General features: G+C 47.6%; 1 protein-coding gene across 4 annotated transcripts in view; it reads right to left on the minus strand.

Moving 5' to 3' along the window:
* MID2 (midline 2) overlaps positions 1-14,231 on the minus strand; it is a 178,215-nt gene that overhangs the window by 22,437 nt on the left and 141,547 nt on the right. For all 4 annotated transcript variants that reach the window (XM_068957047.1, XM_068957044.1, XM_068957045.1 and 1 more), the window contains 4 exons: positions 13,977-14,125; positions 12,239-12,366; positions 10,866-11,009; positions 2,643-2,804 (listed from right to left, as the gene is read on the minus strand). In XM_068957047.1, coding sequence (XP_068813148.1) covers positions 2,643-2,804; positions 10,866-11,009; positions 12,239-12,366; positions 13,977-14,125 — 583 coding nt within the window. The remainder of the gene's footprint in view (positions 1-2,642; positions 2,805-10,865; positions 11,010-12,238; positions 12,367-13,976; positions 14,126-14,231) is intronic.

Here is a 14,231-nt window from a genome sequence, read left to right on the forward strand (position 1 = left end):
GCTCTCCCCGTCTCACAACTCCCTGCCTTGTCTCTGCAATGCCCAAAGCTAGAACCTATGGGCACCAGCCCTCCTTGCTCCTGGGCCTGGCACAGCTGCACTCGCACCTGGCCAGGGCCAGCTAAAGGACTAGGAGCGAGCTGCAGAGGCAGCCCTCACCCTGGCAGCTACAAACTCTGGGCCACTCCTGTCTGCAGGTTCATTAGTGTCTCTGAAGGCAGTCTATGGGTGCATGTGCATTGTGGCATTCCCTTGGGTTTTCACAAGAGTAAAATATTAAAAAATTAATAATACCCCAAATCGCTGCAACTCCCTTTTCTCTTGTCCCAGACAGATTCTCCCTCCCCTCTGTTTCTGTTGGGTCCAGCTTCCTTTATGCTTTGGTCTGGTGGGAACACCTCACGAGGTTCACAGGGCTAGTGAGGTCAGGATCAGTGCTAAAGGCTGTGAGGGCACCAAGCATGTTCGATACAGCCAGGATTTTGCATGACCCTGGAGAAGCGCCCCTTGAGCACAAGCAACTTGTGCTCATTCAGAGGCTCATAAACTTGGCCAAATTTGGACAACTATTCACAGCAATGACAACAAGCACTTTTCTCAGACTGAGTTCATCTTTACTGCCAAAATCGCAAGTCACCGCTCCAAAAAAAGTTCAGGCTTTGAGCACATGAAAACAGATGGTGACACAGGAAGTCTAAAGACAAGATGAATGATGAGGTTGGCTGCAGATAAACACTGTAACATCAACAGACAGGAATGCATGCACATTAACGCTTGTGTTCCTTTCTCTCCCATCTACTGAGCTGGAGACACAATGGTTGTTTCAGTGGTCATTCAATCCTGTGAAAGAAGTTCCTTTTGGCACATGCAAAACTGTGTTCATGCATAACATTTTCTGTAACATAATGCACAACATTTCCAGGAGATTCGTGCTCTATATCTTTAAAAATGCAGTGAGCTGCTGCAGACACCTCCATGGAACGGGGGGAATTCAAAATCTGATCGAGTATTTATTTAATCTACTAAATCAAGTTCATCGCTGAAGCAGAGCACTTAGCATTGTGCTAGTATCTCTGATGACTGACACTGAATAATAAAAAAAAAATGCATGCCCTGTCTCCAGGGAGCTACTGAAACAAACCTCTTTTACTTCCTTCTGTACTGGTTTGTCATATCATCGCTCTTGGCTTGTCAAGTCACCAATTTCTTACTTCCAGAATGAGTGCATTTCAAAGCTGGAGAAAGTGCTCAAAAACAGCAGCTGAAGGAGGGATACGTTTTTAATAAACAAGGAAGAATTAGATTGGAGTTTGCTTTTCATCAGCTTCCCTCCATCCCTGCAAATACACTGACTTTATTTAATTTCATTTCATAAATGAAAGCAGGTTGCGAAGGTTCCGTTAAGAAAATGAGGAGGCAGAAGCAATAAATCATTTCAAAAGCCTACTCAAGTGCGGAACGCAGGTGCGATTGAAACATCAAGGAAGGAAACACAAAGGAACACTGTGCTTGTCAGGACCAGACAGAGACATTTTATAATCATCATCAGCAAGATGTGGCCATAGAGCAGGCGGCTTTGGACAAAAGCCAGAAGAGCCACTCGCAACTTATTTGCTCCCTGTGCTATTTCACACTGACTCTTCTATTATGTCCCACCAAGTAAAAGGCGATAATTGGCCCTGTAGGGCTTCAGTCTTCACTGTTGCAAACCCAGAAACCCAGCCCTTGCCATTTTCCCCTTGTCAGGATGGATCCAGTTCTGCTGCCTCTTGAAGTCAACCAATGTTCAATTGAGTTTTGCTCTGATTTCCTAAATGTCTTTAACCCTTCTTTGCCTTCCCTAGGGCAAACTGAAGTGTTAACCCCACTTTCTGCTTTGTGTGCAACTGCAAAGCCCCATCCATTACCACATAGATACTTTCCAAACTCCTTTTGGCTCCCCAAATTGCAGCCGGCTGGGAGAGAAGCCACAGGCAAGCACATAGCTGCCTCAGTACTATACCATGGCAGTCCATATATTGGACCATTAGACACAGAGCCCAGTGATCTGAAGTGATCAGAAAGCTGGACTTCAGTGGTCCCTTAAAATCCTGGATTCCCAAGGGACTCTGTGAGGACAGGCTCTGTGCCTCAGTGCTTCTTGTTGATGGGACCAGAGATCTGACAGCCACCCAAAGAGGAGCCTCGAGCACTGCATCAGGTGGCAGGAGACAATCCCTGCCCTTGAGGCTAGGGCTGAGGACACCTGCAGTGGCTAAGTAGGGGAAGCAGCTGAAACAAGCATCAAGAGACAGGCATGTTTAAATAAACCAGCACTAAAATAACTCTACAGTAAACCAGCATGCAGGGCTCAAGGAGTCATACACAAAGCACTTGGAAGTAGGTTAGGATTTGGGAGCAATGCTAGAGAGATAAGATGGCACGCAGCGCCTCCAGCTGATCAGCCATCCTGACATTACACACAGGATGGAAGAAAAAGTCAAACCAGGGAAGACCGAGGACTTTGGAGTTTCCATCGTGCAACCAGTGACTATGGACTTGCAGCGAATGGCTCAGCCATGCCTTTTAGGATTGAAGCATTGATGAAGTTGCTCTTCCACATCCCACCCAACACAACACAGAGCAAACACCTAGGCACGTACTGTTTGTCTTGAGCCTGGCAGGTTCGCTGTTCCGGCTGCCAGCTTGGTTTATGGCCTTGACAAGGAAAATGTAGCGGGTACCGCTCTGGAGCCCATGGACTGTGTAGTGGTTCTGTTTGATGTTGGGAACGATCATCCAGCTATCCATGGAGTTGTAGAGACCTGTGGTAAGGGGCGGGGGGAAGATTTATTAACAGATAAAAGACTTGGAGGAAAGGACAGAATACAAACAACACACAGCTACTAATGCAGAGCTCATAGATCATGCATCCTTCAGGCTGATTTACCACCTGCCTGAGAGTTAAGAGAACCTGTAGGAAAATTTACATGAATGATAAAACCCAGCAGCTCAAAGACGCTTTTTAATTATCACATGAAAGCAATGCGTGATAAGGCAAAGCCGGGGGCAGGGGGTGCTGGCATCTCAAGATGCTGCTGTGGGAAGTGATGGGGAAAGGGTGCAGCGAAACAGGAATTCAAATTGAGACCTTCTGGCCAGGGCTGGAAAGGAGATAGCACAGGGAGCAGACAGCACCCAGGAAAAGGTGAGAGAAGCTGAGCCCAGCGAAGCACTTATGAAGCCTCACTGAGTAGGCAAATGTGTCTCCAACTGCAATCCTCATCCTTTACTGCTGCTTTAAAGCACTGCTAATGAGGGACTGGGCAAGTTTTCCCATTAATCTCAGGAGAAGAGCACTGTAGGACCTGCCAGACACCAGGGGAGAGCTGTCACTGTCTGTAATGCTCTACAGGGAGACCTGTATCAGATGAAAGGTCTCTACCTCAACTGGCATCTGTAAACATCTCAAACCAGCTTTCCCCTGCCTATAGCAAGTCTCTCTGCCTGGGGGAGCAGTGTTGCTGCAGGAAGCTGCCCTTCACATGCTGCATTTTCTCCAGGCACAGGTGAGATGTTGAAAGAGCAGGCAGTCATCTCAGCTCCACAGGCTGTGGCGCTGGGAGCGCTCGCCCACTGACCTTCTGCTTGGAGCTGTGCAGGTGCACTGGTGAGGCAGCCTGCCAGGATATCCCCCTCCAGCCCGCTCTCATCTACCTCTTTTGGTGTTTCCCTCCTGCAGGACAACCTCCCTGCTGCTGTGTGGGCTGCAATATGCAATGCCAGCAGCAGGAGAGGGGCACATTGGTACCCTAATCCTGTTCACCACATCCTGCACGGCTCCCAGTGATCCTGGATCAGAAGCAATAATGAATGTCCATGTGACATTCATACTTTGTGTCCCTTAGCAGCCTGATCTGCAAAGTGCTTAAAAGAGAATTACAGCTCACAGTCAAGGCAGCTGGATCCCAACGCTCAGAAAACTTTCGGGAGCCTAAACTATTTTTGGAAACAGAAAGGAATTAAGAGCCCAAAGACCTTCAACACTCTAGGCCCTAATGCAGCAGAGGTTTGTACTGCTGGAGCTGCAGGATCCTGCACATATTGCAAACAGTTTGGTCTTGTGCGCCAAGGTGGGACCGCACAGTGCTACTGGAAAAGAGAACAGCAATACACAATGCCACAGATGGTATTACTGCCATCGACATGGTTGGGGCAAGAGCAAACTGCGTAACTGCCTCAAGCAGCCCGCACTGGAGGACCAAGATGCCTGAAGGTTTTTGGAGCAACCTCTAGTACTGAGATCAATAGACCTGGGGGCAGCTGCAACCAATTACCATCTTCTGTGGTATACAAGGAACTCTGGCCACCAGAGCTGCTCTGGGTTCTGAGCTGCTCTGCTCTGGGCAGAGATTACAACATGGATCTGCTACTTTCAGCAAAAAGGAACGATGCAAGAATGTAAGAATAATATGGAAGCTCACACCTAGTAGCAGGAAGCTTCTTGGATCTGGTGCGATAAGGTCTGCAAGCAAAGAATGAAACAATATTTGGGGAATGGGCTGTGAATAAAGAGCATCTGGAAGAAGCTTTTTAGCCCAGTGTATTTGTGTACAAATAGATGTCAGAAGCCTAGAAAGCAGCTCCTGTGTTAAGGCTTGCACTGAGGAGAGCCCCCTGGGACATGAGGGCTCTCCAAAGAAAACTGCCTGTGGAGTTTATCTGGAGTCATATCAGAGATCTGGAGACAGGTGACTTGCTCAGGCAATGGCAGGAAGCTACCCATACACGTTCAAATACCACAGTGATTTTTAGCCTCAAAATGAGTGCAGTCTCTGCTGCTAGTGGTGGAAGATGGGATGGATGCAAAGGTGGGAGTAGGGCTGGAAACCTGTAGAATCTCCAGCAGCTTTTTGAGGATGCAGGAAGAAGATTGGAGCAGGTTACTGCAAGGCAGGGGCCGTGGGGACCTTCGCGGGAGCTTACAGCTGCTGACTTTTTGGTACCCTTTGGCAGCTGCATGCCACTTTGCGTGGGGCAGTTTGCATGCACGGGGCTGAAATTCATTCCTGGTGACCTTACTGCCCGGGTGAGTGCGTTCTGTCATCACATCAGAAGTGGGAAAGGAGCAGGAGGTCTGGCCAGCTCCTCCTGGGGTCTTGCTGTCAGGAAGAATTTCCTGAGATCCACCCTGCCGCTCCTCTGCTCTGTCGGAGCAGTGGGACCACAGGCCCATGAGGGGACTCTGGCTGGGTGTTTGTTTATCCCCAGTGGCTCACTCAGTCATAGGACAGGGTTAGTTGCAGTCCCTGTCTGCATAGATTTGGTTTGAAATATAGGTTGAAATAGCCCAGGAAATCAGGGCAATGTTATTTTATACAAAATAAAGCAGATATGATAGCAATCGCATTCTACATACACAGCTACTTTCCTTGGAGCATACGCCCTTCAAACAAGCACTGGTAGATGTTATCTCATTGCAGACAATGGCCAGCTTTGGCTCCTTCATAGGAAAGGACCAAGTGGCTGAGTGACAATAGCCTCAGAGTGATTTAGCCTCCAGAACAAGTTTCTTTCTAAAAACAATCAATAAGGGGTTGGCCTTGAAGACCCAGAACGTCTGTTTATGCCAAAGCTTAAAAAAATTATTTTTTATTGTGGCTTTCGTCATCCATAAAAATGTCTGACTCCTGCCGTGCTCTTGGCTTTAAAGACAGCACAAGGGGATGGTTTCAACAGGCCAACTGTGTGCTCTTTGGAAAGGTATTTCCTTTAATGGGAAGCCTCCTTGTTGTGTTCTTGCTAGGTGAGCCCTAGCACATAGCCCATTTTCCCTGGAGCTGACCTGTTTTTATAGCTCTAATGTAAAACATTCCACTATTTTCAGTGTCTCTTCATGCATGAGTTCAGCCAGGACTCAAATGTTCTCATCATCCAATTCTGAATGTGTTATTCCAAGTGACAATATATTATTCATTCTTTCCTCTGAGATGTTAACTGCTGTGTTCTTTATTCTCTCTATGAAGAGCTAACAAAGATGGTCAAAGAAAACACTCCTGATGTTTGTCCCTTTTGGTTTTCTTTCAGAGCTGGCTCTCCACTTGCTGTTGTTGCTATTCATCACCAGCGTCTGCACACACCTCAGCCTATTAATGCTTGTGCCAAAGTCTATATCGATCCGCAAGGTGTGTAGGTGACTAATTCCCAACACCTTCAATGGTGTTACACACCTAAATCCCTCCAGAAGTCTTATCTTTTGGGTCATGGGAATGCTAGCAGCAGCACAGGTTGTGTTAGCAGGAGTGCAGCCAGCAGGCTGAGGGAAAGGGATTCCTCCCTTCGTCTCAGCATGGGAGAGACCACAGCTGGACACTGGGACCAGTCTGGGGATCCCCTGCCCCAGACGGACACGGACACACTGGAGCGAGCCCAGCTGAGGCCCCTGAGCTGGTTGGGGGCTGGAGCACAGGAGGAATGACGAGAGGCCAAGAGCACTGGGTGTGTTCAGCTTCAAGAAGAGAAGGCACAGGGGAATGTTACTGCTTCCTGCAACTGCCCAACGGGAGGGAAGAGAGAGGATGGAGCCAGAGGCTTGGCAAAGGAGCCTGGGGATGGGATGAGGGCAACGGCACAAGTTGCAATGAGGGAAATGCTGACTAGATAAGGAAAACATTCTTCTAGATGAGAGTGGTGAAACACTGGAATAAGGCCCAGGGAGGTGGGGGAATCTCCATCCTTGCAGATAGTCAATGCTCTGCTGAACAAAAAACCTAAGCAACCTGATCTCTCTCTGAACTCAGCCCTGCTCTGAGTAGGGGGTGGTCCAGAGACCTTCAGATATCCCTTCCCACCTAAATAACTCAGTGATATCAGCATAGTCCACGTTTCTTTCTGAACTACCAGATCCAGAGATGAAGGCTGATGACCATTTAAGAACATCATAGACAAAAAGGTAGCTGAGCTCTTCCATGCTCCAAGGGATGAAGGCAATGCTAAAGGCAACATTTTGTGGCTGGGGGAAGCCCAGAAGAGCTGAGTATGGGAAATCCTACATGTGGGAGGACTGGGTAATCACAATGAACCTCTGACCAAAAGGAAAAAAATCATCATAAGATCTTGGTTTTTTTAAAACAAGAGCAAAGGCTCCTAGAGAAGGTTGGGGATGCAAGTTATATCAGCTTTGAAAGTCTCAAGCAGAAGCTTTTTCTGGCAGCTTCCTGTATATTTTAAGGTGCATTTAACAATTTCCCTGTTCTGTGACACTGCATTTCCAGGAATATTTCTGCCAGCTGCTCTCAGCACTGTGCAGTGATGTTTTATTGATAATTAAGATAAACTAAAACAGCCCTCAAAAGCCTATTCTGAGGCATTTTGCTGGCATTTCCTACAACAGTAGGTGCTCCTAAACAGAATCAGGGCAAAAACTTTATTCCAAGAGCTATACTGTCAGGATGTTGCGCTTTTTTTGAAGTATAACTTCGGAACAGACAAGCTGGAAGGTACATTTTAGTTCTCCTATTAAAATTTCTATATTTTTTCTCATACTGAAACAGGCAGTTTCACTGGAGTCTCTCCGATAACCAAGCCAATGAACTTTCCTTCAGAACTGAAAACTCCTCAAATTTGGGGAAAAAGGCAGTGTTACAAAAACTGATAAAATGTATGTATTTCTCACACTCGGAGGGGTCACTGGGCACCCAAAGAAACAAACCACTGCTTCTGAGAGGGTAGATAGCCCTTAGCATTATGACTGAAATGCTCTTCCTATATTAACTGCACCTCTGTGGAAAGCCAAAGAACTCTTTTCTGTGATTACAATCAGGTCAGCTTTTTCTTTTTGAAATAAACTCTCACGACAGTGAAGAACGATAAAAAGTAAATGGATACTGCAGATGTGATCCCTCTGTCCTTGGCGGAAGTCACAATTTTGAGCCTTGGCTTTTTCAACCTGCAGTTTACCAGCTCTCCCTAGTGACAATCAATGGTGTTAAAAAGATCAGATCCTCAGTCTGTTTTGATCATTTTCAGTGGGGGGGGAGGGAGGAAATTAAATAGACATTTGGCATATTTGTGAAGTTTTAATCCCCAGGCAATTTATGGCTCGTTTTATCTTCAAACCTTCAGCTGATTCAGGATGTCTGCTGAATTCTGCCTAGCTAATATTAGAACAAAACTCCAGCCCTGATGTCAGATGCACAACTTTGAAACGGTAGATACAATTACTTTAAACATCAGAGCGGCTACACGCAGAGCCTGATCAGAACAGCAGACAGCTCAGATTTGCCTTGCCTGATGCTGTTTTGTACTGTCAGATTGTGTTTGGCCCAGGATAGCAAGTGCTGAGAGCAGCTGGCAGAAATATTCCTGGATCCTCTTTGCTATGGGGCAGATTCTTCTACTAAAGACCAAGATGAGGCTGATGAACAGCGGTAAAATGAGGCCCCCCCGACATGGCCTGTGATGCCCTTGGAGGAGGGCATCCATTTTGCATGGCTTGTCTGGACTTCAGCCTTCGCTAAGGCCTCCAAAGGGCAGGCTTGGTGTCCTCTGCCAACTGTGCCCGTGAAGGGCACGTGGCCTGGCAGCTCTGCTCTGCCTGCCAGCATGGTTGGGCTCAAGGACATGAGGCTGAGACTCCCGCAGGTTGTTTCTGAGAGAACTTCACAGTCTTTGGATCTGGACCAGATTTGTGCCAGTAGCCACGTGTCTCCCAGCACAAGCCTCTGCCCCGTGCTAAGGGCTGAGGACAATTCTTGCTGTTAAGCTCCTGATCCTTAGAACAGTGTCCCTAAGACAAAATGATACTCTCCCAGAGCAGTTCTACCTTCCTGTAATTCGCAATAAGCCACTCCCTGCACCCCCTTTTTTTGTTTTCTGTCTAGCCTTTTATTCTTTCTATTACCCATCCCGCTCAGACACCAGGATTAGGGAAGAGCGTGTCTCTCTAAAGTCATTATAATCACTAGCTTTCTTTCTCCTGCATGCTCTGTTTGAAGACACATCATGACTCCGGAGGGTGCCTTGCAAATAACCAACCATAAATTGTGGGAAAGTCTCCGGATTCGATTACCGCCTTCCCAAGACAGTGGAGCCAGTTGTTAAATGTACTGTTAAATTATTTGTCATACTAAAAAGCCCAGCTCTTGCTACAGTAACTAGTTAGTATCTGTGATAACATGTGCCCAGGCCCTGCAGAGGGCATCTCTGCTCAGTGTCAAAAGCACAAAAGCACATCAGCTGTGTTCAGGAAGAAATGCTTTGGGTGGGACAGATCCTCTGAGACTGAAAATGTCCTATTTGGATAGATGGTGATGCTAATTACTATACTCACCATATAACAAATATCCAGGATGGACTTTGCATCTAAGAGGTTGCTGTCTCGAATTCATGGCAGGCCTGTGGGATAGTTCAGCCCTACAAAGCTCTTTTAAAGCTGTCCTGTTACATAACATGGTATCACAGCATAGAGTGAACTGTGACAGGTCCCATAAAGCCCAGACTCTCCCAGAGAAGTTGGATGCTTGCAACCTCAGCAGGCAATTCCTCCTTATTTGACCACAGTACTTTCTAAATGATTAGGTACCAACACACATAAACATCAGTGAGAGCCTTCATCGTTCCTCTAATCCCCTTTGTGGCAAGCAAATTTGCACTGGTGTGGAAGAATAATTAAGCAAGACAGACATTTTCAGGAAGAATTACCCGGAGATTCTTCTTGATATTGTTATGGAGGGTAAATAAATCACACTTCATTTTTAGTCTGCAGCCTGCAGAGCAGCCAGTTCTGTTCTATTTGAATGACCCCAGGGAGCAATGTGAAGGGGTTGCAAGTCACACATATTTGGGTAGTTTCCTGAATGATCAACTATAAGACAGATGAGATCCTCTAATGTGCCAAATGCTTCCCTGAGATGATGATTCCTGGACACTGAATGCAGTGTAAAACAATTCAGTTATGGACCTCCAGCACAGGGTTAACAAACTGCGCTTCAGAGCACCTCTTGCCTCCTCCATCATCACAGTCTTGAGACGTGTCCTCAGAGGACCCTTCTCCTCTAAGTCCTGGCCAGGCCAGGCAGCTGTGCAAGGAACTGCAACGCCCTGTCTGTCTGCGAGGGAGGCATGCATGGGCAATGTGTCTCCCTAATGCTGAGGAAGACATCTGGGCCATCCAGTGCCTCATTCTGGCCCACAAGGCACCCAACTACTTGTCCTTAAGCAAAGGATACCAGCCCAGATGAATGGCCTTGAAGGAGGGAGGTGATCTCTGTAGAGTCCTCACTTTAAAGACCTGTACTTCCCTATAGTGTGAAGCCCAGAGAAGGCATGAGTAGGCAGTTGGAGGAGAAGAACACGTTGCAGAGACCTCGTCAGGATAAATCCCTCAAAGTGAGCAGTGTGCCTGGGCAACAAGACCGGCCTCATACCCCGGGTTAGCAGAAGTGCGGCCAGCAGGCTGAGGGAAAGGGATTCCTCCCTTCGTCTCAGCATGTTGCTGCTTCATGCAAGCGCCTAACGGGAGGGTAGAGAGAGGATGGAGCCAGACCCTTCCCGGAGGTATCCGGGGACAGGACAAGGGGCAATGGCACAAGTTGCAATGAGGAAAATCCCACCAGATATACAGACAAGTTTTTCTCCCTTGAGAGTGGTGAAACACTGGAACCTGGAAGGTAGAGGGAGTAAGACCATGGTGGCTAATGCATCTCCCTGGCTGGCACCCCCCATCCTCTTGCCAGTGGGCCACTGCTGCTGCAGGAAGCGGCAACGAGAGCAGCCCTCAGCTGCTGGAATTGAAATACCGTCGCTTATTCACGTCTGATAAAGGACCTCTTTCTTCCCAAACTGGACTGTGATTTCCTATACAGAGCTAGTATGCAGTGACTTACTGATGAAGTTGGCTTGGCCAGTGAAGATGGTGTACTGGAGCTCATAGGAGCTGACACTGAACTCATCCTCTGAGATCCAGTGGACCGTAATCGTGTCATGGGAGGCAGTGCAAAGTTCCTCTCGAACAGACGGAGGGTTAGGTGCTGCAGGAGATCAGAGAGAACACAGTTTAGTAAGGTTTTTTATATACAGGGATTTTTTTTTTTGTTTTGCTCCCATAATAATGGAGATAGGATCAGTGTGCCGGGAGCAGGACTCCCATGACAAAAACTTCCGTCTCATTTTATAAGACATTGACCTTCCTATTTAACTAAACTTTTTAGTTGGGCTAAGTGGCAAACGTCAAGGGGCAGTGTGTTTTCAAGAGTGCCAGAACAGGGGAGTTTGTTATTGCTATTGACACTGTGAGGTCTGACACCTCAAACCCAAAACAAATTGAGCAATCACTTAAAATCAAGCTACCTCTTGGCATTAATTTTGGAATAAATATTTTGTCCAATAAACGTTCTGGACAGAGCTGACATTTTTTCATTTATCATTCATTCTAAGCTTACCTGCAAAAAGATGAAAAAAATCAGATTTATGTAAGTAACGATGCCCTAGTTTCCTTGGAGCTTTTGTTCCTTCCTTTGATTTTACAGTAGACAGCATCATAAACAAGCAGGCTCCTATGACTGAGCTGGGTGGCAGTGCTGCTCCTACCAACACATCACCTCACTCCAGCCGGGTATATGAGCACAAGAACAGCCTTTCCTAGTCCTTACTGGTGTTTAGCCTATAACTATTATTCCTCACTATGGATATTATGGTAGCATCAAGAGACCCAGCTGCAATCTGTATGTCTATTTTGTCCCAGCAAGGTCTCTGCCCACAGGAGTTTATAGATCAACATAAAGATCCCCATAAAAAGGTGCAGCTAAGGAGAAACAGTAAAAGACACAATGCGTTAAAGGTAAAATAATTGGTTAATTCACCTTTCCCTTCCTAGATCTCACCACGCTATTTCTTTATGGGCATCAGCCTCCTCTGTCAGTCGCAGAGCCCACAATTGTTGACCTGCTTCCTTAACTTTTCCGTCTTCTGGAAAAGCCATGGTGCCCCATGGCACACGGAGGGGAGTGGAGATGCAGTGCACCCTGAGGAGGGGAAGGTGTTTCTGCTCTGGAAGGACTGCCCTGGTGATGGCACAGCAGCCTCTGCTCTGGCAGAGAGCAGCTACGGCACCGTGCTGGGCAGAAATTTAACAGGTGAGAATGACTGGCAACCTAGTTTGCTTTAAAATACCCTTTCCAGCCCTCAGCAACATGCAGGGAAGGAAGGCTGTGGGAAAGAAGCACAGTACATGCGGTAGGGAGCGAGCCTGTGCACACACCTGTTAGATAATCCAGCCCCTCCAGCAGCTTCTTCTCTCTGGAAAAATCTAAAGCAAAGTTTTCAAAGGCATCATTAAAATTGATATCGGGTATCAGAACTTGAGAGGATGCAGTTGCCATGGCGACTCTGAAAGAAAAGAAGAGACCATCAATATACATCAGGGTGCACACCACTCACGACTCCTAGCAGCAGCAAGATGAGTGACTAAAAGGGTGCAAACTGCCTTGCAGTGACATAACACACCACAAGCAATCCGTGTTGCATAAGCTAAGCGGGGAGAGCTACATGGGAGAACCAGAGCGACAACTGCCCGGAAAAGGCGCTACAGGGCCAGTTTGTCTTGTTTACGTCGTGACAGAAGCATTCCCCTTTGTTTGCTGAAATACTCACAGGGATCACTCTTTAGGGTTATAAAAACCATGGGTTTGTCAGAGGCTGCCCAAATCGATGGGAGGCAGGAGCGCAGATCCATGAGGAGCTGTGGGGGAGAGGGCTGAACAGAGAGGATGTGAAGGGGGATCCGGCAGCAGCGACAGCTGCTTGAAGGGGAAGGGCGCAGGTGCAGAGCCAAATGCTTCCTGGTAGTGCCAGGTTTTAGTCTGAAGGGTGACGCCTCGAGCTGTGCTGCGGGGGTCAGGTAGGGCATTAGGAAAAGCTCCTTCCCCAGGAGGATGGCACGGTGCTGAGACAGGTCCCCGGACAGGTCGGGATGCTCCATCTTTGGGGGAGACCCAGCCCCGGCTGTCTTTGCTGATGTTGGCAACAGTCCTGCTGTGAGCAGGTAGTGGGGCTGGAGATCCCTGAGCTCTCTTCATGCCAGCATTTCTCTGACTTCTTCCTCCCAGGGACCAACATTTGTCCCCATGCACACTAGATGTTAACCTTCATTAGGCCCCCTGGTATCTCCCATTCCAGGCTATGGCTCGAGGAGATTCAGGCTGGATTTGTGATACAGACATCTTCGCTAACCTTTCCTGCTGCTGTGACATCATCAACTCAATGATGGTATGACTCTAACAGCCTCCAGCCACCTACATGTATTTTAAGTGTAACAAGAGTGCTCTGACCAGCTCTAGTTTGGGTGGCACAGGATCTTCTCAAGCCCTGTCTAGGGTCAGCTCCCCACTGAGGGGGCACATCTCAGATAGGGCATGGCGGCAGATCTGAATCACTAAGTGCTTCATGTGCAAGACCTCCCTTCACCCTTGCTCCGTGACTCACCCTACAGCAATTCATGGTTCTAAGTCAGGAGTTTCTCAGAGATCATCTGAGATCTGTTATTATTTAGCAGGTGAATCCTTCCTAGATCATTTAATGTTTCACTTGGCCCTGTATTCCAGCTGCTTTCCGTCAGCTCATTCTCACAGATGTTTCTTAAATTCTTGTTGTTTAGTCTTGTCTGCTGACTGCCACATCACGTGGTAGGCTATGCAGCTCTGCAGCAAACTGATACTTGGGGAAAGTGTGCTGTATATCATGAGTGACACAGAAAGGCAACAAGCACACTCCTTGGCCAGCAATGGCTGGGTGCAGCATGCAGGAAAGCTGTAACCATTTAGACATTGGAAAACAGGTGGGGATGATGGAGTACTCCCTGGGCAGACCAGTCTCCGAGGGAGTAGGGTGCTGTATTCAGAGGACAGCTTCCTAAGGGCTGGGCCAAGAAATGCTGTCAACAATATCCCAGACACCAACCAGAACCAAACTTATCAACTAGTGCTATGTTGTAAGCCTACCTCTCTGCCACATTCCTGGCTGTCTGCAGGAATCGTGCGTGGTCGTTCTCTTTCAGGATATGTTCTGCCTGATTTATGAGGACCGTTGAGCGCTCGAGACACTGCCGGCAGTTAGCAACCTGCTGGGCCAACTTCCTCAGCTTCATCACCTGAGAGAGGAGCAGAAGGAAATGAAAATACTCAGAAAATAGCACTCAGAGAAGATTTGCAAGGAACCCTAGGAGCTGGGCCCACTGATCAGCTAGCTCAAGCTGT

Source organism: Struthio camelus, chromosome 11, assembly GCF_040807025.1.
Source record: "Struthio camelus isolate bStrCam1 chromosome 11, bStrCam1.hap1, whole genome shotgun sequence".
In the NCBI taxonomy this organism is placed as follows: domain Eukaryota; kingdom Metazoa; phylum Chordata; class Aves; order Struthioniformes; family Struthionidae; genus Struthio; species Struthio camelus.